Here is a 24,159-nt window from a genome sequence, read left to right as displayed (position 1 = left end):
GCAGCCCGGCCACTGAGTATGTCTTTGGTGGCTGTTTGCGGTAGCATATGTATGAGGGATGGTAGCAGCCCACAGTGATAGCAGAGATCATCGAGGCTGGCATTTTAAGAAAGCGAGCAGGAAGGAATGAGGAACCAGAGGTCTCTGCTATTACCAATCGCCAATTGTGAAATTTACGCAGAGTGGTTACTCTCAACTGGAGAGAATTCACAGATGGCGAGAGGCACCGGAGTTCAGACAGTGCCTCTACAGCTAACTGTTTAGGATGCGGGCAGATATCACTTTAAATGTCAAGTGTGGGAAAGAAGAAGGATAATTGTAAGGATTATAGTGCAAGAAAGTGCTAGGATTTAGACAAACTGTAGTTTTCTGCTTAAGATAATTCAAAGTAGCCAAGTAGCATGTTGCTAAAATATAGAAGAATCTTATAAAGATGACATATGGATTAATTTAAAAGTTTTTTAAATATGTAGCCAAGATGGGAGATATTCTTGGGATTATATGATTGGACAGAAGAGGAACACTACCTCAAGGTTTTCCATCCAGTATGTTCCTAACTTCTTCCATTTATATAGCACGTCTCTAAATTTTCTTGACTCTTCCGTTCTGCTTGATTCTCATAGCTGTCACAGTAGTGTCTCCATAAACCATCCACCCCACAGACAAAGGAAGAGATCAAAGGACAAAGAGATCAAGGGACTGTGTGTTAATGCACAATGGTGGAACCAATTCTCCATCCAATTGCCTTAACTCCATAGCCTTTCACCTAACACTCAACTCAGTTGATAGCTGAATCTTTTCCAGAAATGAGGGAGAGTGGGGACAATCATAAATGCATGAGTAAATCACTACTAGATAATTGAGTCTCCCACTTTCATACAGGATCAGGAGTTTTAAAATGCTAGAATCACATGTTAAGGATGCTGGAACATCTGCGTGATGGAGTTACACCTCTAATCATAGAAGAGAATTGCTGGAAAGGATTTTGCTCCAACCGCTGCATTTTATAGATAAGGAAATAGACCTGGAGAGGTGAACATGCTAGAATGTCAGAGAGCTGGCCTGACCCTCAGTGGTCCTTTGGTCCATTCCTTTCCAATAGGCAATCTTTCTTGTGGCACTTTCAATTTTTTTTTCCACATCTGCATGCCTCTTGCATTATTCATTCTGTTCTCTGTTTTTTTTTCCCTAAAAAGACCCACATTGTAAAATTAAATATATATTTTTAAGGGATTCTATTCCTTACTATTCATGAAACTTACCATAAACAGAGAATAGCTATGAAAATATATACATAATCATTAAAGGTAATACACTCATTTGTTAACTATATAAAATCGTCTCAATTACCAACATACCACACTTTGGAAAATGCTGATCCAGACCAAGTGTCCCATTTTACAGGTGAGGGACTTAAGTCCAGAGAGGACCTCTGAACCATGCTACCACCACCTCTGCTCACTTACCTCATCTCAGTAGCAAATGTTCCAGAAACTGGCAAAGATGCTCCCAGCTTCCTGTGGTGCTCAGTTTTCAGACTCGGACAAGACACTGAGACTGTAGCCAATCCAATCAAAGATGATGTATAGAAAGGACTCAGCAGGGCCCAGCAGTGAGCTGAACAGCTCTAGCTGGAGATTCGCCCCCTGCCATTAATTTCAAAAGTGCGCTTTGCAAGGAGGAAGTGCCTACAGCGAGTATCTCCCCTTGAAGAGCAGAGAGTCCTCCCAGAGGATTCCGGGTCTCAAACGTAAAGGCCAAAGCTACTGAGTATCAACCATCTCTGCTTATTGCCCCACTCCTTCCCAACAAGATTGACAAAGAGGTGCCTGGGAAGAGTGACGAAGGCGCAGCAAGTCTTTGCACAGGAGATCCTGGTGTTTCCCAGAGAAAAGCATTTTGGGAATCCTGATAGTCAATGGCAAGCTCAGTAGTCGGTTTGCAAAAGTGGAGCTGACAGGCTTTGTTTTGATTTATTTTTGAAAGGAAAGTCAGAAAAATAAAATTGGCAGCAGATACCTCAGTGAGTTCAGGGCAGACCATAGCATTTTTGTGGTATAAGTTTATGCCAGATCTCAGCTCTCCTGGGGGCTACAGAAGGGAAATTGGCAACACGCTAGGAAGAACTAAGAGAACTGCATAGTTACCTAAATGCATACTGTAGGCTCAGAATCAAGCAGATCCGATGAGTCTGATCTGGTGGGATTGAGAAGAAGCAACCGTACAGTGTGAAAGAAAGAGACATTATCTGACCAATTGGGGACTTCTTCTTTCCTTTAATAAGAAGGATCCCATATTCGTCCTGTTGACCTTGCCTTGGCTGTAATGAATCTTAGCAACAAATCTCAAGGAAAAATCAGTAACCATATTAAATGAAGGGTATTATCCTCCATTTTCAGCTATAACTGTCATTCTCAGACCTGTCTGTGCATTAAAATCACTTGGAGACTATTTCAAAGTACAGATTCCTTAGGCCCAACTTCTGATACAAAATCAGAATTTCCAACACTAAAGATCATAAACCTATCTAGAAAAATAGATAGAAATGCATAATTAAAGTCCTCAAGTGATCCTTAAGCCAAACACTTTAAGTCAGAGTTAGAGGCCAGCCCTGGTCTCCTAGTGGTTAAGTTTGGCGGGCTCTACTTTGGCAGCCTGGGTTCGGTTCCTGGGCACGGACCTAAACCACTTGTCTATCAGTGGCCATGCTATGACAGTGGCTCACATACAAAATAGAGGAAGATTGGCAAAAGATGTTAGCTCAGGGCAAATCTTCCTCAGCAAAAAAAAAAAAGGAAAAGTCCAAGTTGGTAAGCTTTATGATCTTAATATATTATTTCCATTTTCAATAGTTCTATGAAACAATCTCAATTGTAATCTTCCTGAAGTCTTTGGTGAAAACAGAGTGCAAACGAAGGGTGAGGGACGAGGCTAGAAGAAGATAGAATAGATGAGAGAGAGAGAATAGAACTTAGAGACACAAAAAAACATGTTAGACTAAGTAAGTAGCTGAATCTAACTTTAGGATCTTGGAACAGAGAAGAATTTTCTAATCTGGAGAGAGACTTCTGTTACCCATCTAAGAAATAAGTCACAGACAGCTTCTCTGGGGATTTTGTGAGACGTTCAGAGGCTCTGAAACTTTCCCATAAACCTTTTTTTTTAAACTTCTTATTTCCATATAGTGTATCCCAGAGAATCCTTTAAACAGGAAGAGTGTTTTTTCCTTTTTGTGGAGATGGAAAGATCTCCAAGAAAGAGTCTAAAGGGAGTAAAACTGGCTCCTGGGACAAAGATGAGCCATGCAACTGCGTCTCACAGCCGGGCCCTGTGAAGACAGAGGGACAAGGTCCTGGGGAGCACTGGATAAGAGCCAGGCTGGGTTATCTTCGGTTAGGCCCGTCTTGCGTGGCTCATGGGAAATGGGGTGTTGTTAATGTGAGACAAGAGCTCAAATGGGCAACTGACTGGTTTTGATTTAATTGCATAGTGAGCTAGTTTCCTAAGAGCATACAACACAATCCTGTCTCCTAAACGTGGGTTTAATTTTCAACAAAACCCTTCTCACATAAACAACATGTCGTTTCTAAACCCTTATTGCCATTCCCAGAACTGCTTGCAGCCTTTCAGAAACCTATTATTTTATAATTATAATCAAGACTATTAGGACAGGACAATTTGTGCCAAAAAGCACATTTACATTCAGAATTGTCACTTAGCACTGTCACAGAGAGGTATCATCTCTATCTCTATTTCTGTGGAAATCAAGGAAAGTAGCAGACACTGCCTTTTAAACTTTCAATTTCTAGATGGCATGGGAGTTAGCGACCTTGTCTAAATTATTCTCCAGTCACTCCTCTGACCACCCCCTGGTAGAATGGCTCAGGACACCACGGCGGCTGCTATGTAGTGGAAAGAATACAGCCCCGGGAATCAGGCTGACTTGGCTGCACACTCTAATTCTCCCGTTTTCCATTGGACAATTCACTCTTGGCCTCAGTTTTTCCATCTGAGAAATGGCAAAGCTATAATTACAGCTCATTTACTTTTAACAATTAAATGAATTAATACACAGATTACAACAGTCCTGGGCATGTACCAAAAGCTTAGCAAATATTTGTTATTATTGTGATGAGTACACATGAGCTATATCATCTTGGATCAGTTACTCCTCTTTTCTGGGCATCCATTTCCTCGTTGTTAAAATGAGGAGAGTGACACTCAACTCACAGGGCAGTGTCAGTATCAGATGAGCAAACGTGGTGTCCAATGTATCTGGTCCTTTTTGATCAGCCACTTACTCCGTAGCTTTGACTTTGAGTTGAAGAGCTTGGCGATCTCCATAACAGAGCCCAGAGTATATGATGTTATGCCAACCATCTGGAAAGTCCTTAGCTTTTGGAACTTCCCCTCGCAACCTCTGTGTTCAATCACAGGTCTGTGTTTCTCATCAGGAGGTCAGATCGACTAGAGCAATGAGACAGCAACCTAAGCGTGTTGTTTACAGGAAGGCCATCATCTGGTGGGCCTGATTTGTCTATTGTTAAAAATCTTTAATCACATTTATCTTTGATTTACTTTTTCCCAGGCTCTTATGGCTGTAATAGTAATATCATTAAGTAACAATAGTAATAATTCTCTTTAGTTGATGCCAATCAAAATTATAATGGTGAGATACGATGTTTATGAATTTTTGTGAGAGCAGAGTGCTCTGGGCGTAGTACAGTGTTTAAAAGTCCTGACTGTGAAGTGGAATTGGACCTACAACCTAACCTCAGAGCTGCCATTTATTAGCAGGTGACCTCGGATACATTATAGAATGAATCCAAGTGTCAGTCTCCTCATTGGTAAATTGGAAATAATTAGTATCTTCCTAATTCACTGATGTGACAAAATAAAATAAATGAGACAGCATATATAAAGCCCTTACACAAAATGATTGCTCCATTAAAGGTAGTTATTGTTATTATTGTCAACGTTATCATTACAGCCAAGTGAGGTCTGCCAAGAAGGTATTATTATCCCCACTTTAGGTATTGGAATCTGAGTCTCAAGGCATTTGAATGACTTGCCCAGGATCACATAACAAGTAAATGGAGAGCCGGGACCAGATCTCAGTTTCCACTCTCCCAGGTAGTTCATTGTCCACTGCACCAGGATTGTGCTCCATTATAAACGAACAGAGTATGGCTCTTGCCCCTTTGCAAATTCCAGCAGCAGCATCTGTAATCCAGGGTATCCTTCAGAGCTGGGACCCTGCTTTCTCTCTCCATTCTCGCTCCCTGAGAGTCGAATCTCTGAGTTTGACTATGGGTATGAGACTGCCTGTCTTAGAGACTTTCAGGATTCCAGGTTTCCATGTCAACTTCATACCAGGCTTTGGATATTTCCTGTTCTTAAGGCAGGCCCTTCAAGTAGGTAAATTTAGAGCTGTGCTGTGCCTCCCCTTCATTCTCTATTTTATCCTATAGTAGCTCTGTGGCATAGGAGAGATTTATTCATGCTATTCAAGAAAACAAACTGAAATTAAAGAGATTTAGAAACTCGTTCAAAATTATATTGTGAAGGTGTGGCAGAACCAGGGTGCAAACCCAAGTCTGATGTATGCATCTGCTAGACTAGTAGCTACATAAAGAAGTCCATATAAGAGGCTTTTTTTAATCTGCACCCCCTATATTTAGTAACAAGAGCTAGAATACTCCATGGGAAGAATATAACAAGCCAAACTTTCCAGCCACTCCTGATTTTTCAAAGCATCTATATTCTTCTTCAGTTGGTAAAATATTAGCATTCTAGGTCCTAGGTTGAAATTTTAAGTCTCAACCTCTCAGTGATTTGGGTCCTCTCATTTAGCCAAGCTAAAAGAAGGAGACTAATGGTGCCAGGAGAAAATTCAGTCCAAGGGGCATGGTGTGTTGCTCCTCCTCCGGACAGTCCAACTGAAATTCTGTGTCAAGGGGCATCGCTAAAGTCAGTGAACCCAGACTGTATCAGCTAAACCTTCTTTCAAGTTGATTTCCAGTGACACATCCCTGCCATTTAACGAAGACATTGAAAGGAAGTCTTATTTAAAACCATATGGCAGAAAGGATCACTGAGTGAAGGATGGGTGGGCATTGCTATAAATACAGAAACAGTTGGGCCTAACTGGAAGGCCCTTTGGATGGGCCTATTTGCATGAAAGTCCTGGGAGCCTCATGGAAAAGAATTTACTCAGTTGGGAAAGAGAATTGAAGTGGTAAAGGCTTAGTCTATCACTGTCGGAGCAAATGGTTGATTTCCAGCACTGCCTGATGTCTCTTACACAGCTCATCCTTCAGCCCAACACCCATCCTTCGGCTCAACCTTTATATCTGGGTTCTAGAGTTGAACCCCCACCATAGCAAAGAGAAAATGAAAACAAAGAGGAGTAACATTCAAAGTTCTGTAAGAAATAGGACGAAGGCATTAGAGAAAGCATCTAACGTAGTTGGCTTTTAATATCAGAGTGGGTTTAAATCCCACTTTTGTCATTTACTAGCTGTGTGACTTTGGATAGGTTACTTACAGTCTCTGAGTCTTTGTTTCCTATGGATAATAATGCTGATATTACTAGTGCCCATTCTTAGACATGGAGTAGAAATCTAAATTAAATATCCTACATAAAGGAGTACCATAAGGCATAAAAATAGCCATTAAGGATGACTATTATAAGAGAAATCCTCTTCCTTGCTTCTGCAAAGTAACTTTTGGAATACTTGGAGTTAAGGAGCCGAGTGGAGGCCGTGGTTGAGAACATCCACGCAGACAAAACAGGAGACAGCTGTGGAAGTGTAGAGTCCCAGGGGCCGCATGGGCAGCAGAGAACTCTGGTCTGGAACGTAGTGGCCTTGACTGGGAGGCACAGAGGACGATAACCTTGTAGAGATGATTCTTCACTCAGTCATTGGTTCTTCAGTTAAACAGGTGTGTCTGTCTACCACGTGCAGCAGTGGAGCTCTGGGCTGGGGAGGCAGAGGATGTACAGACAGGCTCTCTGCCATCACGGAGCTCTGTCACTCTTGCAAGGACTCTTGTGAGTTCACACAAGACCCTCCAGGAAATTCTAGATTTCTAGAAAGGTTGTACAGTCCAGAAGGAGGCTGGGTTTCTGACAACCCCAAGGGTAGAGGCCGAGTCAGAAAGAAACTGCCTAATGACAGCTGCAGCCCTCCTGTGCTCCCACAGGCTGGGAAAACAGCAGTTACTAAAATGCTCTTATTGAAAAAGAACACTCAATACTTCTCCCTGTGCCCCCTTATAAAGTCCCAGAGGATTACTCACCCATAAAAAGTGTCCCTGGTATTGAACATATATTATCTCTGATGCTTACAACAGCTTTACAGACTAAGATTTGACCCTCATGTTATATTTGAGTTAGCTGGACTCTCAGAGATGTGAAGTGCAAGGCACACACGGGAAGTGCTGCAGGTGAGCTTTCTCTAAAAGCCACACCATCCAAAACCCCGGGGGGTCTCTCGGCAATTAAGACAGGAGAACACTGCACTGAAGTTTACTCTGAGTGTCTTTCTTGCCTCTTTTTGTCCAGATTTTTTTGTTCTTTGTCCAGATTTTCTAGTTCTACCAATCTTATGTCCCTGTGTACTTGGTTTGAATCTCCTTCATGTCCTTTATGGAAAGACATGTGTTATAAGTAAATCATTCAGTATATATAATATATATATGCATATGTATTTGCCTAATGATTCATGGTTTCAGTGAAAAACCCTTGACTAGAGTCAACCACACGGAGGACGGCAAGGGTTTCACTTCTCGTTTTGCCAACTTTAAGCCTGAAGCAATGAGGTAGAGTGGAAAGCGAGCTGCCCTGCAAGGCTGGAGGCCCAACTTCAGGCCCTGCCACTTGTTTCTTCTGTGGCCTATCAGCAATAAATTTACTTCCTTGAACTTCACGTTTCATGTCAGTAAAATAGGGAAACTAATTCTTAACCTGCTAACTCACCTGGAGAAGAAGAGATTTAAATGTGGTTATAATTATGTGAATATGTTCCAAGTTGTAGGGTATTACGCAAATTTAAGGCATTCTAAGTAGTATGAATTTCCCTCACTTCCAGTCTTCATCTCTCTTTAATCCAGAGAATTTCAGTGGATTCAAAGGACCTATTCCTAGGCCTGACTTTCCTCTTTCTTCTCCTTCTGTTTCTGTCATGTTGTTTCTTTCTTTCCTTGTCTACTTCAACTTCTTTTGAGAATTCCCATTTTGGGCATTCCTATCTGGGAGAGGGGACTAATGGGAAGGAGGCCAGTATCAGTTCTGTATACAGGAAACAGTTGTATTGTGACTTTCCTCCTTGGAGTCTTGCATGTTTCTTAGAACTAACACACATCTGCAGAATGCATACACAATATGAACATGGGCGCACTCACATATAGCCTGGACCTACCCATGCTATGCAGACATTTGTATATAAGCAATCACGTACAAACTAAAAGTAGAGAACCTCTCTGAAGCAGCCGTAGACATCCCGATCAAATGCACATATTCCCCTTACAATACAATCACACTCTCTTCCATGCAGACAAGATCATACAGACACACACGCTCTTGCGTACACACAAACGTGGACGGGAACATGTAGAGGCATGTACACAAATACATACATCCTCTTTCGCTAGCATGTAAGACCTATAAATGCACCCAGGTGTGTTCAGCAACTCCAACCATGTTCAGACCAAAATACGCTCTGAAACACTCAGTCACAAACACACTCCTGAGTGTGACCATATTTCCAGTTTTTGACAACTGTGTTTTCCAAATGTCCTCATTGCTCTTTCTTTGAACGTGCCCATTCTGGGACAGTTGGATGAGTGTGCTTTTCTGAGAACTCCCCTGACGTGACCCACCTTAACATGAAGGACATCATTTTCTCAGTGATAAAGTCTACTCTTTCCTCAATGTTGTTATGGAGTGATACCCAACAGGAAGCAGCAATGTGTGCTCCCCACCTTGAACCATTTCACAATCCCCTGAGAGATTCAATGTCCCATCAAACAATACTCACTTGCTGTAGAAGAAACCTTTGTTGCCACTCTTGTCATGTGGTCACCCCAGCCATATCAGCCCATATGTTTCTGGGATCATCAAGAAGAGCTGACCTCCTGAGGTCATCCTACCTCTTGCCCTGCCTCTGGCCCAAATTGCTCATTATAAGACCAGGAAGTTGGACTTGTCTCCATCTATTACAATAAGTGCCACTTTCAACCAAATTATTTTAATGTTACCTTCATGACAGCCGTAACTTAGTAGGCAATAACTTCAGGATGACATCAAGTACTAAAGTGACAGAGTGTATTTTACATATTTGCTTGAAAGATAGTGGTTAAATATGGATATTTCTAACATGTCTCTCTCTAAAAACCTTATTTATGATAAGCGTTTATAGAGAAGACGTGAAAAATGAGAACTGGACTTATAAAAACAAAGATATATCAGGGACTAAATAAATAGAACCTGCTATTTATTAATAAATAGAGCACGCTAAAGAATGACCAGGATGTTTGTGAATATGTATTAATCAGATTTCCTTAGGAATTAGTCGTAAGAGTTTAACCTTCATAAGGAAACTGCCTTAAAGAGGAGGGAGGATCTGAATCAGGAGCCTTCTGAGTCATCAAGTAAAATTTAAATTGTGTTCAGTAGAAAAGGGAAAATTGAACAGAGACACTGTTCAGTTGAAAGTACCAAAACTGCTTTGTTTTGTTTTAGGATGGCTAAGATGTCAAAGATGAGATGGTTTCCATTCAAAAGACTTGGGAGACGATGTCCTTTTCTGAACTCACTGGGGCCCAGTCTCTCAGTTCTGATTCATTTTGATGGGGTAAGAGTTGAGTTGACTTTCCCTGGCACGGACTCCTTAGCTGACTTGGTTAAAACATCCCCCTGGAGGTTCTGTATTTTAGCACGGCATTTATTCCCTCTGCACTGTAAACTCAATGGGATTAGCAGTCCTGTGTATCTTGTGCACGACAGAATCACCTGCCCCTAGCACAATGCCTGGTATGTTGCAGCATTTAATAGTTGTTAACTGAACAAGTATTGGGTCCAGCTGGGCAAGAAGCACCTCAGGAGTTTTTCCTCCTCAGGTAGAGGTTTCTGCATCATGTTGTCTGCTTTCTGCTGCATCTGCTGTTCCTGCTGGACTCCACGGTTTACCATCCAGCAAGGCTTTCCTGAGTCGTCTCCAGAAGATGTGCCGCCCCAGGACACTGTCCTCCCACTCCAGGTAAGTGTTCCTGTTGAGAAGGCGATACAGCTCCACCTGCTGCCGGAGCAGGGACTTCTCCAGCTTGTGCAGGACGATGAAGATGATGCCAGCACGACTGCTCAGAAACTGCCAGGTCTGGGCAATCTCATACTCAAAGATACACCATCGGCTCTGAATGAAGTGCTGGGACACCACGACAATAACTTTCCGGCTTTTGTGGAAACCTTCCTGGATGATGTTGGCAGCGATGGCCACACCAGGAATGAAGTCTCTGTAGTGAAGGCAGAGCTGAAAGGGGGGCACCCCCTCCTCCAAGTTCTTTACCAATTCATTCCTCACCCAGTCTTCGTCCTGGCTTGAGTAGATAACAAAGGCATCATAGATGCTTTCACCTCTCCCATACTTTTTGCAGCCAGCAAGAAGCATCAGGTGGAAATAGAACTTATAGACCAGAACTGCTATGACAGAAACCACGAGTATACTGAAAACCGACCCGCCAACGATAGTCTTGCTAATCTGACAGGTGGCATTGTTAAAACCCAGCACGGGCATGCCCCGCATCTGTAAGGGTATTGCACACACCAAGTGTTCAACTTCCACTAAGAGCTGCCTCTGGTCCTTGACCCACTGCAGGAAACTCTGGTATTCACAAACACAAGCAAAGTCATTTTGAGTAAGATTTAAGGAAGCTAGACTACTTGGAAAATGCTGCAGTTCTTGCCACTTGAAGGCCACAATACGATTAAAACTGCAATCCAGAATCTGGAGGGAATGGAGAGGTTTGTAAGGAAGCGTATCCAAGAACAGGAGGTTATTGTGACTCATATTTAACACCCGAAGTCGAGGGAGTAAGCAAAATGCCTCCTGGGACACCTGTTCCAGGTTACACTTAGAAAGGTCCAGGGTGGTCAGGTTAGTCATCTCTCTGAAGATATTTGGAAGGAAGTTGTCCTTAAAAGAATTGCCAGCCATTTTCAAGACTTGGAGGCTGACCAAGCCATCAAAGATGCCATGGAAGACAACTCGGGTGTTAGTGTAAGAAATATCAAGATAACGGAGGTTTTTGAGGGATAAGAATACTGGAAAATCACTGGCCTGTTTCAAAGTGGAATGCTGGAAATCCAGATGTTCTAGTTGCTCTAAGCCCATGAAGTTTGAACTCATGGAAATAACATCATTGAAGCTCAGATCTAAATGCTTCAGTCTGGTTGTCTTCAAATCAGCCTCAGAACAGCAGGACTTGAAACTCAAGCGATTTCTGCTGAGATCTAGAAACTCAAGGCTTGGTAGCTTAACTTCATTAAAAGATTTCATATCTTTGTTGGAAGTGAAAACCAACCTTTTGAGAGAGGTGAGCTCCAATGTGGGAAATCCTTCAATTCTACAGTTAACCAATTCGAAGTCTTGCCATCCGAAACCTTTAGGAAAATCTTGTAGATTGCCTAAATCCAGACTCACCAGAGAAATTTTAGAAATATTTGCCAAACAATTAAGTAAATCAATAGAATCCTTTGAGCTGTAATTATCAATGTATGCTAACCGGAATTCTTCAATCGTCAAATTGTGCAGTCCGCGCAGGGCAGATGTGTCAAATCTTTCCAATTTCCTTTCATTTTTAAATTCTCCAAGAACCAACCGATTGACTTTTAAACCAGCCAGTCCTTGAATACAAGATTTCATTACATCTATACTATCAAAATTACTTCTCAAAGTCAGTTTATGGAGCTTAATTTCTTTAAAGGCATCTGGTTGGATAAACTCTAAAGGATTCAGGGACAAGTCTAAAGAAAGGTTGAGTAAGGGCATTTGATGTAGCACACGCAAGTCTTCATGAGAAATATTTTGGATCTTGTTATTGGAAAGGTCCAAGTGCTCCAGGTTGGGCATTTTAGAAAAATACTCGGGTAACTTGAAGGAATGGATAAGATTATGAGCCACATTAAGCTCCTTCAAGGTCTTGAGATGTCCAATGGGGAACTTCTCTAGAGATGAAAGCTTTGTCTCCACGGCCACCAGCGTCTGTAAACTGGAGAGTCCAGAAAAGGCTCCCAGGGCTAAGCTCCTGATAGGATTTCCTGTCAATATCAAGGTGGAGAGATGGTTGAGGCCCTGATATGCATCATCTTCAATCATCTCAATTTCACACCTGCAGGGAAAGGAGATACAGATTATATAATACTTCTGTTGAATAAAAATCCAAAATGGAATAACAATCCCAGCTCTTCACACATATGTGACATGCTATATGACTGTACATACGTAAAGATATCAAGCAAAGCAGATGATAGAATGAGCAAATAAGAAGCTCTGAAGATTCGGGATTATCACACTGGCCACAATGACAAACTCTTTTTATCACACTGGCACACATGCTAAGCAGAGGCAGCACATCCATCAGAAGGAAATCAGTTAAAGATTAATCACTGGGACACAGGGAGATTGTGTGGCTGATAGAGTATGTAACAGCCTTGGATCAGCTTTAACCATTTCCTGCCACACAAATTACAATTAGACATCCAATTACTAAAGATGATACAGATAGTCATTAGTTGTTAGGCATGATAAATGTCTGGTGAACGTCAATCTCAAAGATATAAAAAAGAGAATTTACATCAAGAGATGTAGACAAGGAGGATTAAAGCAGGCTTCTCTGAAAACACATAAGTTGAAATCTGAAAGATGCGTTGGAATTAACAAGAAAAGGAAGAGAGCTAAAGAGCAGATACAAAAGCCCCAGGTAGGCAGCAGCCATGATATGTGGAGGAACGGTGAGAAACAGCTTCTAGGTCTGGAGTACAGAGAGGGATGTGGAGGGCTGTGAGTTGGGGTTGTAGAGAAAGGAGGTTACAAAGAAGGCAGAGGCTTGCAGATCAGATAAAGGATTTTGAATTTTATCCCAAGAGAAATGGAAACCGTGCAATATGCAATGTTCATAGAGGTATCCTAGAGTCAAGGCTCTCATCCAGCCAACTAACCATGAGCTCATGGTAAACTCTTGCTGGCACTAGAAGTGTATGCCAGGTACAGTTTGCAAATGAGTCCTCTCCTAGTCCAACCTGCATTATGTGTGCAGTGTTCCCCACTTGCTCTATCCCCTTCAGGAGGTTTATGGGTAAAATAAGCATTTCAGTCCAAGCTTTTGTTATTGATTGATAACTGCATAGAGGGTAGTGGGTGCAGTAGAAAGAATGAAAGAAGAGGGGGCAAGACCTCTGAGTTCTGGTGCCTCTGTTGATCTCTCTACCATGCCATCTTGGGAACTCCTTTTCCTGTCTGGGCCACAGTTATCACGTTTCTAAACGAGGCAGCTAAACTTGGTTATTTCTCAAGTTCCTTTCAGGTGTATGATTTTATAGCCCATAATCTTATATGTATATTGATCCATGCATCAGGCAAGGCCAGAGGGGTCTTGCTGTGGCTCTGTGTCATCAAAGGGGCTTCATCCCTTTAGAGAAGCAGAGTATTAAGATGAAGAGAACATTTAACTTGGAAGCAGGGGATGTGAACTTAAATCTCTGGGCTGTTGCCAACAGGCTATGTGAATGGAGGTAGATCACTCGAACTCTCCAAGCCTCAGTTTCCTCATCTATAAAAAGGAAAAAATATATCAATAGGTTTCCATAGGAAAGAAAGGGCTGTTTGATCTATCACAAAGCATACTTAGAGGACTAATTGAGTTACTGTATGTGAACACTGTGAAGCAACATGAAAAGGCAAAGGATAGCTATTGTACTATTGTCTGTCCTTGCCCTGATTCAGAATCTCCTACTGGCTAAGCAGAGGGGGCGCTGGCCTCTAAGCACATATTTAAGGCCTCGGAGGGAAGTTCCTTGGGTACATGGTGGATGGGAGATGAATTATAAGGGAGCTTTTTTGATGAGAAACTACCTGTTGTTTAGAAAAGGGGAAAGGATGGTCTGTCTACCTTAGAAAACTGAAATTTAGAATCTAATGAAATGCTATAATAATATTTTATACTTATAAAGTATACTTTATAATCTTTTTAATATATATATAGCATGTTAACATTCATGATCACATTTAACCTGTGGGCAATTCCATCATTTCCATTTCACAGATGTGAAAACTGAGACTCAGGGAGATGAAGTGATGTGCCTCAGGCCGCATGGTCATAAATGGTGGAGGAGGCCCTGGCTCAGGTCTTCTGACCCCCACAGGGCTCTATGATCTACACCATTGCCTTTAAGATGCTCCATCTTCCTTTTGTTATACTCCATCAATATCCGAGTTAGAGCATAAAACCTCAGATGCTCACTCTTCTGCAGAAATATCTGCTTGAAAGAGGATTTTCCTACTATGCTCTTAGTCTTTATTAAGAATTTCTATTATAAAAAAACTAGGTATAAAATGTTTCTGCATTTTTCATACACTCTTACAGAGAATATGGTCCATTATCTAATCCCTTTTTAAATAAGTCCCCTGATGATGAAAACAACTTTAGGGTTCAATTTCCCCCCAAAATAATGCCAATAACTTAACCTGTCCTAATGAATGTTATATTCTCTGCATCAGAGAAGAAAACTGTAGTCATGTTCCATGCCCACGTCAGATCTTCTCCTTTGATCTTGTCATCTTTCTCCTTGGGTTACTTGTATTTTCTTAATTCCCTATCCTCTACTCCACCTTCAATATTCCAGACAGTATTTGAATTCCATTTATTTCAAGGAGTCTTTCTTGACTACCCACCACAGACAAGGCCCCTCTTCTGAACAACACCATGTGTTGCCTCCAGTTTGCCCATAGCTTATCACCTGCTGCTATATATTACCATCCTTATCTCAGGTTCAAAATCCAAAATCAGAACCAGGTAATAATTTATTGAATTCCTACTATGTGCCCAGCACCATGCTTAGGATTTTAACATATTAACTCTTTCAAGTGGATATGCCCTCCTTGATAGCTGGGGTTGTTAGATATCAACATACTCTTGTTTCCTAGCAAAGTGCACGGCATATGGCAAGTCGTCAATAATATCTACTGATGAAAGAACTTGAGACAATTTTCTCTCCTGACTTACAAGAAAATTGAAAGATAGAATTATCCTTAGAAACTACCTCTCATCCAAGTGCTCATCTCACAGATAAAGAAACTGAGACTTGGAGATGGGAGGTGGCTTGTCCAGAGTTGCATAGCAAGTAAGACATCTACTAAATGAAAGAAAGAGTGAACGAAGATGAGACTCCACCAACCAGGCTTTCTGGCTTAAGAATAAAATGACAGAACAGTAAACATTTCACCTTGTGTAGGGTACAAAAGCTCATTAATTACCTGGACAAATCCAGCACCTGCAGTTCTGGGAAGTTGGAGAAGCTATGGCTGCCTAACTCCTTCAAGGGGTTAAAGCTCAGGTCCAGTTCCTTGGTTGATGTGGGGATGTTCTCAGGGATTTTGTAGAGATTCAGGTCCATGCATTGGTAAGTAGTGTTAGGAACCACCTGCAATAATCATACATTAGATGCAGTGTCATACTGCATGTACCTCAATAGACTGCCCTTTTATCTCCCTTCTCCTGAGCCAGGGTCTGGGAGGCTTCTAGTACAAGCACAAAGGTCAGTCTTTCATCCATCCATCCTTCCAGTCATCCATCTGGCCATCCACTCATCTATCCATCCATCCATCCAGTCAACCTTCTTTCATCCATCCATCCATCCATCCATCCATCCATCCATCCATTCAGTCCTCCATCTGGCCATCTGTTCATCTATCCATCCATCCATCCATTCATTTATCCATTCACTTCATACTTATTAAACATCTTACTCTAGATTAATTAAGGAAAGAGCACTTACTATGTACCCAGTGGTCTAACTTCTACTATAACAATGGTAGTATCTAGCAAGAAGCAGTGGAGTCAAGTGATAAAGAGCTGAGGCTCTGGAGTCCAAAAGTTCAGGGTTTCACCCCAAGCTCTTCCATGTGATTTGGGGCAAGGTTGTATTTTTTTTTTTTCCCCTAAATACCATCTCTCCCCTCTCACAGTGTACAGCCTTGGGGAGACTGCTAGTCAAGGTGTCTAGACCTCCCTTGGTCATTGCTCAATTTTTGCCAATTGCATTCTCTCCCTTGGCTCATTGTACTTCGAGCAAGTGATCTAGAAATGGGGAGAAACCTTTGGTGTGCATGGACTCCAGTGGTGGACGCTAGTAAATGAGGTCAAGTGCTATATGCTGCCTTGGTTCCTGTGCTGGTTTCTATCATACTTTCCCAAATTCTTTATAAGTCTTATTCTCTATCCTCCCACTTAATTTCTGAATTCTCTAATTTCTTTAACAAAATTCCTTGCTTAAACTCAGCTAATTTTAGTTTTCTGTTGCTTAAAAACCAATAGAATCTGTTCAAAGGATTCAATGAGATAAGGTGTTTAAAGAGATGATCTCAAAGCCTATTAGAGTGTAAATGATCAAGAAATGTTAACATTGATTATTATTGGCTATTATTAATCCCTTACTATATGTTGGCACATTTCTTATATAGTATATGCTTTAATTTAATCCTCAAATAAATCTTTTAAAGAAGAAGAATTCAGAGAGATGAGAGATGAAGTAATATGCAGATAGTCCCACAGGCCATCTGTGCAGTTCCTTACATCATTCATATGTCTGCGTAAATGTTACTTTCATAGGAGCCTCCCAGACATTGTCTAATAGAGGATGATGCCAGGACCTCTTCCTTACCCTCTTTTATCCTCATTCATAGGATGTATCACTGTCTCACGTGACGTTGCCCATGTGGCTGTTCCATGTGTATTGTTCATTTCTCTCACTAGATTGTGAGCTTTGATAGTCTTGCTCTCTGCTAGGTCTCCAGCACTCAGAATGGTGTCTGGCAAACGGCTGAGGCTTAACAAATATTTGCCGAATAAGTGAATGAATAATTGATGGAATGGAGTTTTGTTTAAATCCAAATTGCACACCTTTTCTGCTAAGTGCTGTGGGCAGTACAGAGACCAACGTGATGTGGCTCCAGACTACAATGAGCTCACAACCTAGATAAGGGTTCAGAGAGGGGCACAACTCACACCACTGAGAAGGACCATTAACCAGGCTTGGGAAAAATTTCTTTTGGTTCAGAAAAGGTAGACATCAATTCTGGATCCAGGGATCGGAGGAGGCTTCTGAGAAAGAGAAGATTTCCAAGTGGGTCTTGCAGGATGAGTAAGATTTGGATACATGGAAAGAGGAAAAAGGAGAGAACCATGGAAGGAGGGGTGCAAAACTTTTTCAGATTAGCTAACAGCTGGTGGGAGTGATGAAACTAAAGTCAGAGGGGAAGCAAGAGCCAGATCAAGAGGGGCTCGTGCCTTGTCCTGTGGCAATACTTTTCATCACTTAACACATAAATTGAGCAACTACTATGTGCTAGGTGCTGGGATATAGTGATAAATAAAATCAGCAACGATCTTGCCCTCGTACAGACTCCATTTTGAAGAGGAAGACAAACAATGAACAAAAAAAATCAGAAAATGAATAATGATGTGCTATTAAAAAAGATAAAGCCACACAGGAAATTAGAGAAAAAATATGTGAGGTGGGGAGTTCTATATGTGGTGATCAAGGAAGACTTCCTGGAGGAGATGACATTGAAGCAGAAATCTGAATAAAGGGAGGGATTAAGCCATGAAACTATCTAGGGCTGCACTGTCTAATATGGTAGCCACTAGCTACACACAGCTGTTGAGCACGAGAAAGGTGGATAGTCTAAACTGAGACATACGGTAAATGTAAAATGTATACTAAATCTCAAAGACTTAGAAGCAAAGAAAAAATGTAAAATAGCCTATTAATAGTTTAGTATATATTACATTTTGAAATAATATTTTGAATATACTGGGTTAAATAAAAATATTATTAAAATTAAATTCACCTTTTTCTTTTTATTTTTTTAACGTGCCTACTAGAAGATTTAAAGCTATGTTTTAAATACCTAATTTAGTTAAAATTTAATTAAGTCAGTTAAATCAAAACTCAGTTAAATTTGTTATTTAAATTTAAATAATATCATGTGGCCCACATGATATTACCATAGGGCACCAATGACCTAGGGGAAGAGCATTCTAAGCTAGAGGAAATAGCCAGTGCAAAGGCCCTGAGGTAGGAAGTGGTCCTGATAGCAGCGGAGAGTTATTATAAGTTTTTAAGAAGGGTAATTTGTTAGAACGGAGACTCAGGAAAAACAACGACAACAAATAAACAACAAACAAAAATCTGCAGAGCGGATTAAAGGAAGCTGGCTATGGAGTCTGGGGACCAGTCAGTATCCAAGAGTCAAGGCCAGGGGAATGGAGCACCTGCCCTTGGGTGCCACTGAGGGATGGGCAACGTTGGGCAGGCTTTGGAGACTGAGAGACTAGAGGGCGTGGAGAGAGGGAGGAGCCAAGAGTGGAGGTGACCTTGATTGGAGGATCAATGCCCATTAACCTCACAGCAAAAGGGGCACAGAGAGGAGGATGAGAAGCAGGGAACTGGGGAACAGAGGACAAATTTGTTTTTGGGACATATTAACGGACGCTATTTTCCCATGTCCTCAACTTACAGGACTTGGGCTGGTTTTGCTTTTCTTGTTTCTAACCCTGCCACACCCTAAGTCCCAGGACAATCTTTTGGCTGTTTGGTTCCCTCACAGGCTGCCAAAGCCATCGTGAAGTCCACGCAGGGGAAAACAAGAGAGACCCAGCACGAATGAGATTCCCAGCCAGCCGGTTGGTGTTTCACAGAGAAAGAAACCCCTGGATTAGCAGACATTTTACATCTTTCCCTCTCTTTTCTTTCCTTCTCTCCTTATCTCTCAGTGCCTCTTTCTCTCTCTCTCTCTCCTTTTTTTCTCCCATCTCTTTCCTTTTCATCCTTTAGACAGAACTATGACTAGATTCAGAAGTCTGAAATCCACTTCGAAAGTTCTTTCTATTAAGAAACGGAAAACCATCTTCTCCCTGAGATTGAAAGGGGCAGTGACTGCTCGAAGCTGAGTGTACAAAGCAACAGTGGGAAGCAGTGACAGGCAGCAGCCTTCCTACAGCTCTCTACTGAACAAGGCATTATTATAATGATGTTATAGGTGTGAGAACTAGTCTGAAAGGAGGTTTAGTAACTTCTTCAAGGTCACACAGCCCAGAAGTTGAAGAACAGTTATTTTACACAGTTCTATCTGACCTAAAGCCCCTATTAGCACTTAAAGTCCTAAATAGGATCTTACCCCATGGGCTGCCTGTTAATGCCCGGCAACCGCAAATTATTTGGTCCCTGTGCCTTCTCAAGTCTTTCCAGTAATTTGAATCCTTTTAGTAAGTGAAACTAACCAGGGCCCGTAGCGGCACGTTCTGGGCAGAGAGCAGCTTTTCAGAAGCACGGGGAAGCTCACAAGAGATGAGCTGACCCCACCACATACCTGCACGCAAGGGTCCCAGCTCTCGGGTCTCAGGCAGGAGAGGAAGGCCATGGCTGGGATCAGAGTCCCAGCCAGGCGGGTGGGCGGCATCATCCTGGCATTTTCTGTGCCCAGAAGGGGCCCTGTGAAAGCATGACGCACCGTAACAGCCTGCCCGCCGGGGCAGCCTCGGAGCTGCTGCTGTGTTCTCTCCCCCGCTCGGTGCCCCACGGTAATGACTGTATTCAAAGCAGTGCTGGCTTAAGGGGCCAGAGGAAGTGAGAGTGGCAGCCTTAGCATTCTGGACTTTTGTTTCTCTAATATTTATCTTCCTCGTCACAGGAGGGGAAGTTAGAAGAAGAAGAAAATGTTCGCAGACCAGGGGCTGGAGTGACGCGAGAGGAAGCTGGCTTTTATCCCAGGGAGTCATCTGACCTGGGGGGTAAGTGAACTCAGGAAAATAATCAGACCAGTCCAACCGTTTATGTAACTACTTAGGATGGTGACTTCAATTTTCTTTTAGCAGTGGAAAGTTACTGTCTATATTAATTTCCTGGGGCTGCCATAACAAAGTACTGCAAACTGGGGGCTTAAACAACCGAAATTTATTTCCTCACTGTTCTGGAGGCGAGAAGTCCAAGATCAAGGTGCCAAGCAGGGTCGATTTCCTCGCAGGCTCTTTCTTTGGTTTTGAGATGGCCATCTTCTCCCCGTGTCCTCACATGGTCTTCCCCCGTGTGTGTCTGTGCCCTAATCTCCTCTTCTGATAAGGGCACCAGTCCTATTGGATTAGGGCTCACCCATGTGAATTCATTTTTCCTTAATTATTCGTTTGAAGGCCATACTCTAAATACAGTCACACTCCGAGCGACAGGGGTCAGGACTTCAACACACGAATTTTGTGGGGACAGGATTTAGCCCACAGGGCTGTCCAATCTTGTGAAATCTTGTAAAGAAACTCACATTTATAAAACTGATTGAAAATAAAGCCCCAGTGAAACACAGTTTGAAAAGTACAAGAATATTGGGAAAAGGTTGGAATGAAGGATCAAATACACTGAAATTCACATCCAGGCTGGGTGATTTATGGTCATGTGGCATTGGTCAAGTCCCTTATACTACAGACCGTAAATTTCTGGTCTGTAAAATGGGATCATAGTTTTTAATTAGAACAGAAGTGCACATCTATAAAATTTATAAAAATAAAGACATATGACCGTCGTCAAATGATACAAGCCACTAAGCCTTAGTTCTTGGTCTTTAAAATGGAGACAATCACATTTGTCTTGCATGATTGAATTAAGTTAATTTACGTAAAATGCTTAGTCTAGTGCATGGTTCATCGGTATATTCCATAAATCGGTAGCTATTATGATGATTAAAAATATGAATAAAATGGGGATAATAATGTGTACCTCAAAGTATTGTGATGACATTAAACAAGCTGGCATTTGTAAAGCTTTTAGGACAGTGTCCGGGATGTAGCAAGCGCAGTGTATGTTTCTGTTAAATAAGAACATAGTTTAAGGTGGGCGTATTACTGCTATTGTGTCCTAGATAGCTCTACCAAGATGTCCCGCAGGCACCTCAAATCCAGCATATCTAAAAGCAAGCCGTGAGCAAGCACATCGTAGAGGACTGAGCACAAACTCTTGCAGACTTCTTCACCACAGCTGTAAAATTAAACTAAAAATAGTACCCCCGTCAAAATTTTGCTTTAAGGATGAATTGAGACTATGCAATGGTCTTAGGGGCAGCACCTGGCACAGAGTAGGTGTTAAATAAAGTTTAGTTCCCTGGAAAGTTAATAACGTTTCACTTCCACATGGTCATCCAAGATGGAAATCTCTTTGACTTCTGCATTTCTCAACAAATGGGTGTTAACCATATTTCCTTACTTCTTGTTTACTTGTTGCTCTGTCATGGGGGCCTTGCTGACTAAGGGTAGCCTGCCTCTCCCAGGGCTAGCCGGTTCCTAGAGATCACAAAGGATTTGTCCTACAGCACACCTTTCATATGCAAACTAACCAATTCAAAGCCCGTGCTCTGAACCACCTCTTCATCTGGCTGTTATACTCTAAGAGGCAATATTGCCCTGTCCTAATCATCACAGAGCCAGCCAGGTATCAGACAACTGGAGAAAGCGCCTGTATCCTAGAGCCTGCTGAAATTATTCAAACTAGCCAATGCTAAACCTGCTTACCCTGTCTTTCTCATGGAAACCACAATACAGGCTCCTGCCTTTGCCTTCACCTTGCTTCTTCTGCCTCCTGACAGCCCCTGTGCTCCTTCCCCATTGGCCCTGTGTAGTATGGCGTGTCCCCTCCTCTTGGGATATGTGAGTAATAAGCTATCTTTTCAATGGCAATTGTCTCCTGATCTGTTGGTCTCACCACACCCGAATAATAAAACCTACATTTTATAACAAAACATTCTACCAAGTCCTAGAGATTTTACCTATAAAATAATTCTCAAATGTCAGTCTTCATTTCCATTAGCATTACCATTGAACATCTCCCTTGGCCTAGATTAGCATACTACATTCTCTTTTTTTTTGTAAAGAAGCTTGGCACTGAGCTAACATCTATTGCCAATCTTCCTTTTTTTGCTTCAGGAAGATTGCCACTAACATCTGTGCCAATCTTCCTCTTTTTTGTTGTGGTATGCCACTACAGCATGGCTGGATGAGCAGTGTGTAGGTCCATACCCAAAATCTGACCCCACAAACCCCAGACCACTGAAGCAGAGCGTGGAAACTTAACCAGTATGCCACTAGGCCGGTCCCAATGTGCAGTACATTCTTAATGTGACTCCCAGGGTCCAGATTCACTTCTTCCAGTGTCTCAACTCTTCTACTCTATCCTTTATCCTGAAATCAAACAACCTTCCCAAAATGCAGATAGAATTACCTCATGCCATGTTAATAATAATATTCTGGGGCTTGTATTGCCTAGACTTCAAGTCTCTTGGCCTACCCCCTACTACACACACACACACACACACACACGCACACACATTCCATCACCTAAGAAGGAGAAACAAACGTGTGCTATTTCAGGAGAGATATAGCTAGACTCCTTTACTAGGTCACAGCACTTAAGTGAATAGAGGAATATAAGTGTGTAATGGTGCAAATACTCTTTCTTCCAATCACTGGAGAGAAAAACGCCTTGATGGTCAAGATGAGGCCTAAAAGAATGGGTTCAAGACAATCTCCTCCACTATGTTCCATGAGATGTTAGTAGATGTGTTTTATAGAAGTTTTCCTGGAAAATTTTCCAATCCATGACTGGAGAATTTGTGAGAGTACCTTGGAAAGATGCTTCCTTTTCATGGGATTAACACACTATTATCTAGTGACCCTAATCAAAGATTTCTCAGTTCTGTGTACCTCTTCCAGAAGACAGACCATATGTATCAAATACAAAAGAGAAACATTAAGCCCTCGGTTATCAAATCTTATTTGTTTTTGTTGATGGACCTACCCCTGCAGTGTTACAATGAAGTAAGACAGTGGTGGTTAGTTACCATCCTGGGCCCGTGATTTTTACTGTTTTACAGTAATAATTCCACCTTAGGCACAGTAGTAGAGGCTTAGCCTGGGGCATGGGGAGTGACTTAGTTTTCTACTCCATGTGGAGCAAGGTCAACTCAGGAGCCAGAATCTTTCAGTCAATGGAGAAATCCCATCTTCACTAGAGTTCTAGAAGAAGTGTTTGATATTATCTGGTAGGTACTGCATATTCAGTAAGAAATAAAGAAGGAACAAAACTGACCTGTGTTGTTAGGCCAATTGCTGTATCAACCTCCTAATTTCAGTGACTTAACACAATGAAAGTTTATTTCTTGCTCATGAAATGCTTAGTGAGGATATTCCTAATTGGAGCTACTCTAAGAATGATTCATGGGTCCAGGCTCCTTTTATTTCATTATGGCACCATAATGCAGCCTCTAAGTTTGTTGCAGAATCTGAAAAGAAGACACACAGATACTTAACTACCTCTGTTCAGAAGTGACGTGTATCATCTCTGCTCTCACTCCACTGGCCAGAACCAGTCCCAAGACCACGCCCAGTTGCAAGGACTCTCTATCTTCTAAGCTTCAGGCCTCCTACCCCCACCCAAAACTCACACACACACACACACAGAGTCACTGGTGGGCACCACTCCATAGCATCAATTCTATACTATGGAATGGGAACACAAATCTTTGTTGATCGGCAGATTATCTGTGCCACAACTTTAGCATCCTGCAATATCCATTTCATGGTAATCAAAATAAAACAATAAGAGGAAGCAGTCACCCCATAGCCTGGCTCAGAAAAGAAAGGACCCCTTAGTTTGACATGTCCAAGAACCAAATCTGATTCTACTCGACAATTTTAAGTTTCACATTTTTCCACAGGTTAACACCTCTCAAATCAGAATGTGTCCCATGACTAACAATATATTGCAATTATAATTGGCAGAGTTTGTTTTTTCTTTCTTATGGGCAAATAAAGTAATGGAACTTCTTACAATTCGTGGTATCT

At 41.8% G+C, this 24,159-nt stretch overlaps 1 protein-coding gene and 1 long non-coding RNA gene across 4 annotated transcripts in view; one reads left to right on the top strand and one right to left on the bottom strand.

Moving 5' to 3' along the window:
* Positions 1 to 9,480: 9,480 nt before the first annotated feature.
* Positions 9,481 to 20,020, bottom strand: TLR4 (toll like receptor 4). 2 transcript variants are annotated; one of them, XM_008536985.2, is made up of 3 exons: positions 19,650 to 20,020; positions 15,534 to 15,700; positions 9,481 to 12,390 (listed from the first exon to the last, which is right to left on the bottom strand). In XM_008536985.2, the coding sequence occupies exons 1-3, from the start codon at positions 19,740 to 19,742 to the stop codon at positions 10,119 to 10,121; spliced, it is 2,532 nt and encodes an 843-aa protein (XP_008535207.2). In that variant the 5' UTR covers positions 19,743 to 20,020; the 3' UTR covers positions 9,481 to 10,118. The 2 variants fall into 2 exon arrangements, with proteins under 2 accessions (XP_008535207.2, XP_070452644.1); XM_070596543.1 differs by having other exon boundaries at positions 9,481 to 13,830; positions 19,650 to 19,986.
* LOC139079719 (uncharacterized) overlaps positions 19,963 to 24,159 on the top strand; it is a 139,345-nt gene continuing 135,148 nt past the window's right edge. For both annotated transcript variants that reach the window (XR_011533600.1, XR_011533599.1), the window contains exon 1: positions 19,963 to 20,070. This is a non-coding gene — a long non-coding RNA (uncharacterized lncRNA). The remainder of the gene's footprint in view (positions 20,071 to 24,159) is intronic.

This window comes from Equus przewalskii, chromosome 26, assembly GCF_037783145.1.
Source record: "Equus przewalskii isolate Varuska chromosome 26, EquPr2, whole genome shotgun sequence".
In the NCBI taxonomy this organism is placed as follows: Eukaryota; Metazoa; Chordata; class Mammalia; order Perissodactyla; family Equidae; genus Equus; species Equus przewalskii.
The sequence above is the reverse complement of the archived record's forward strand: the minus strand, read 5'-3'. Positions and strand labels throughout refer to the sequence as shown.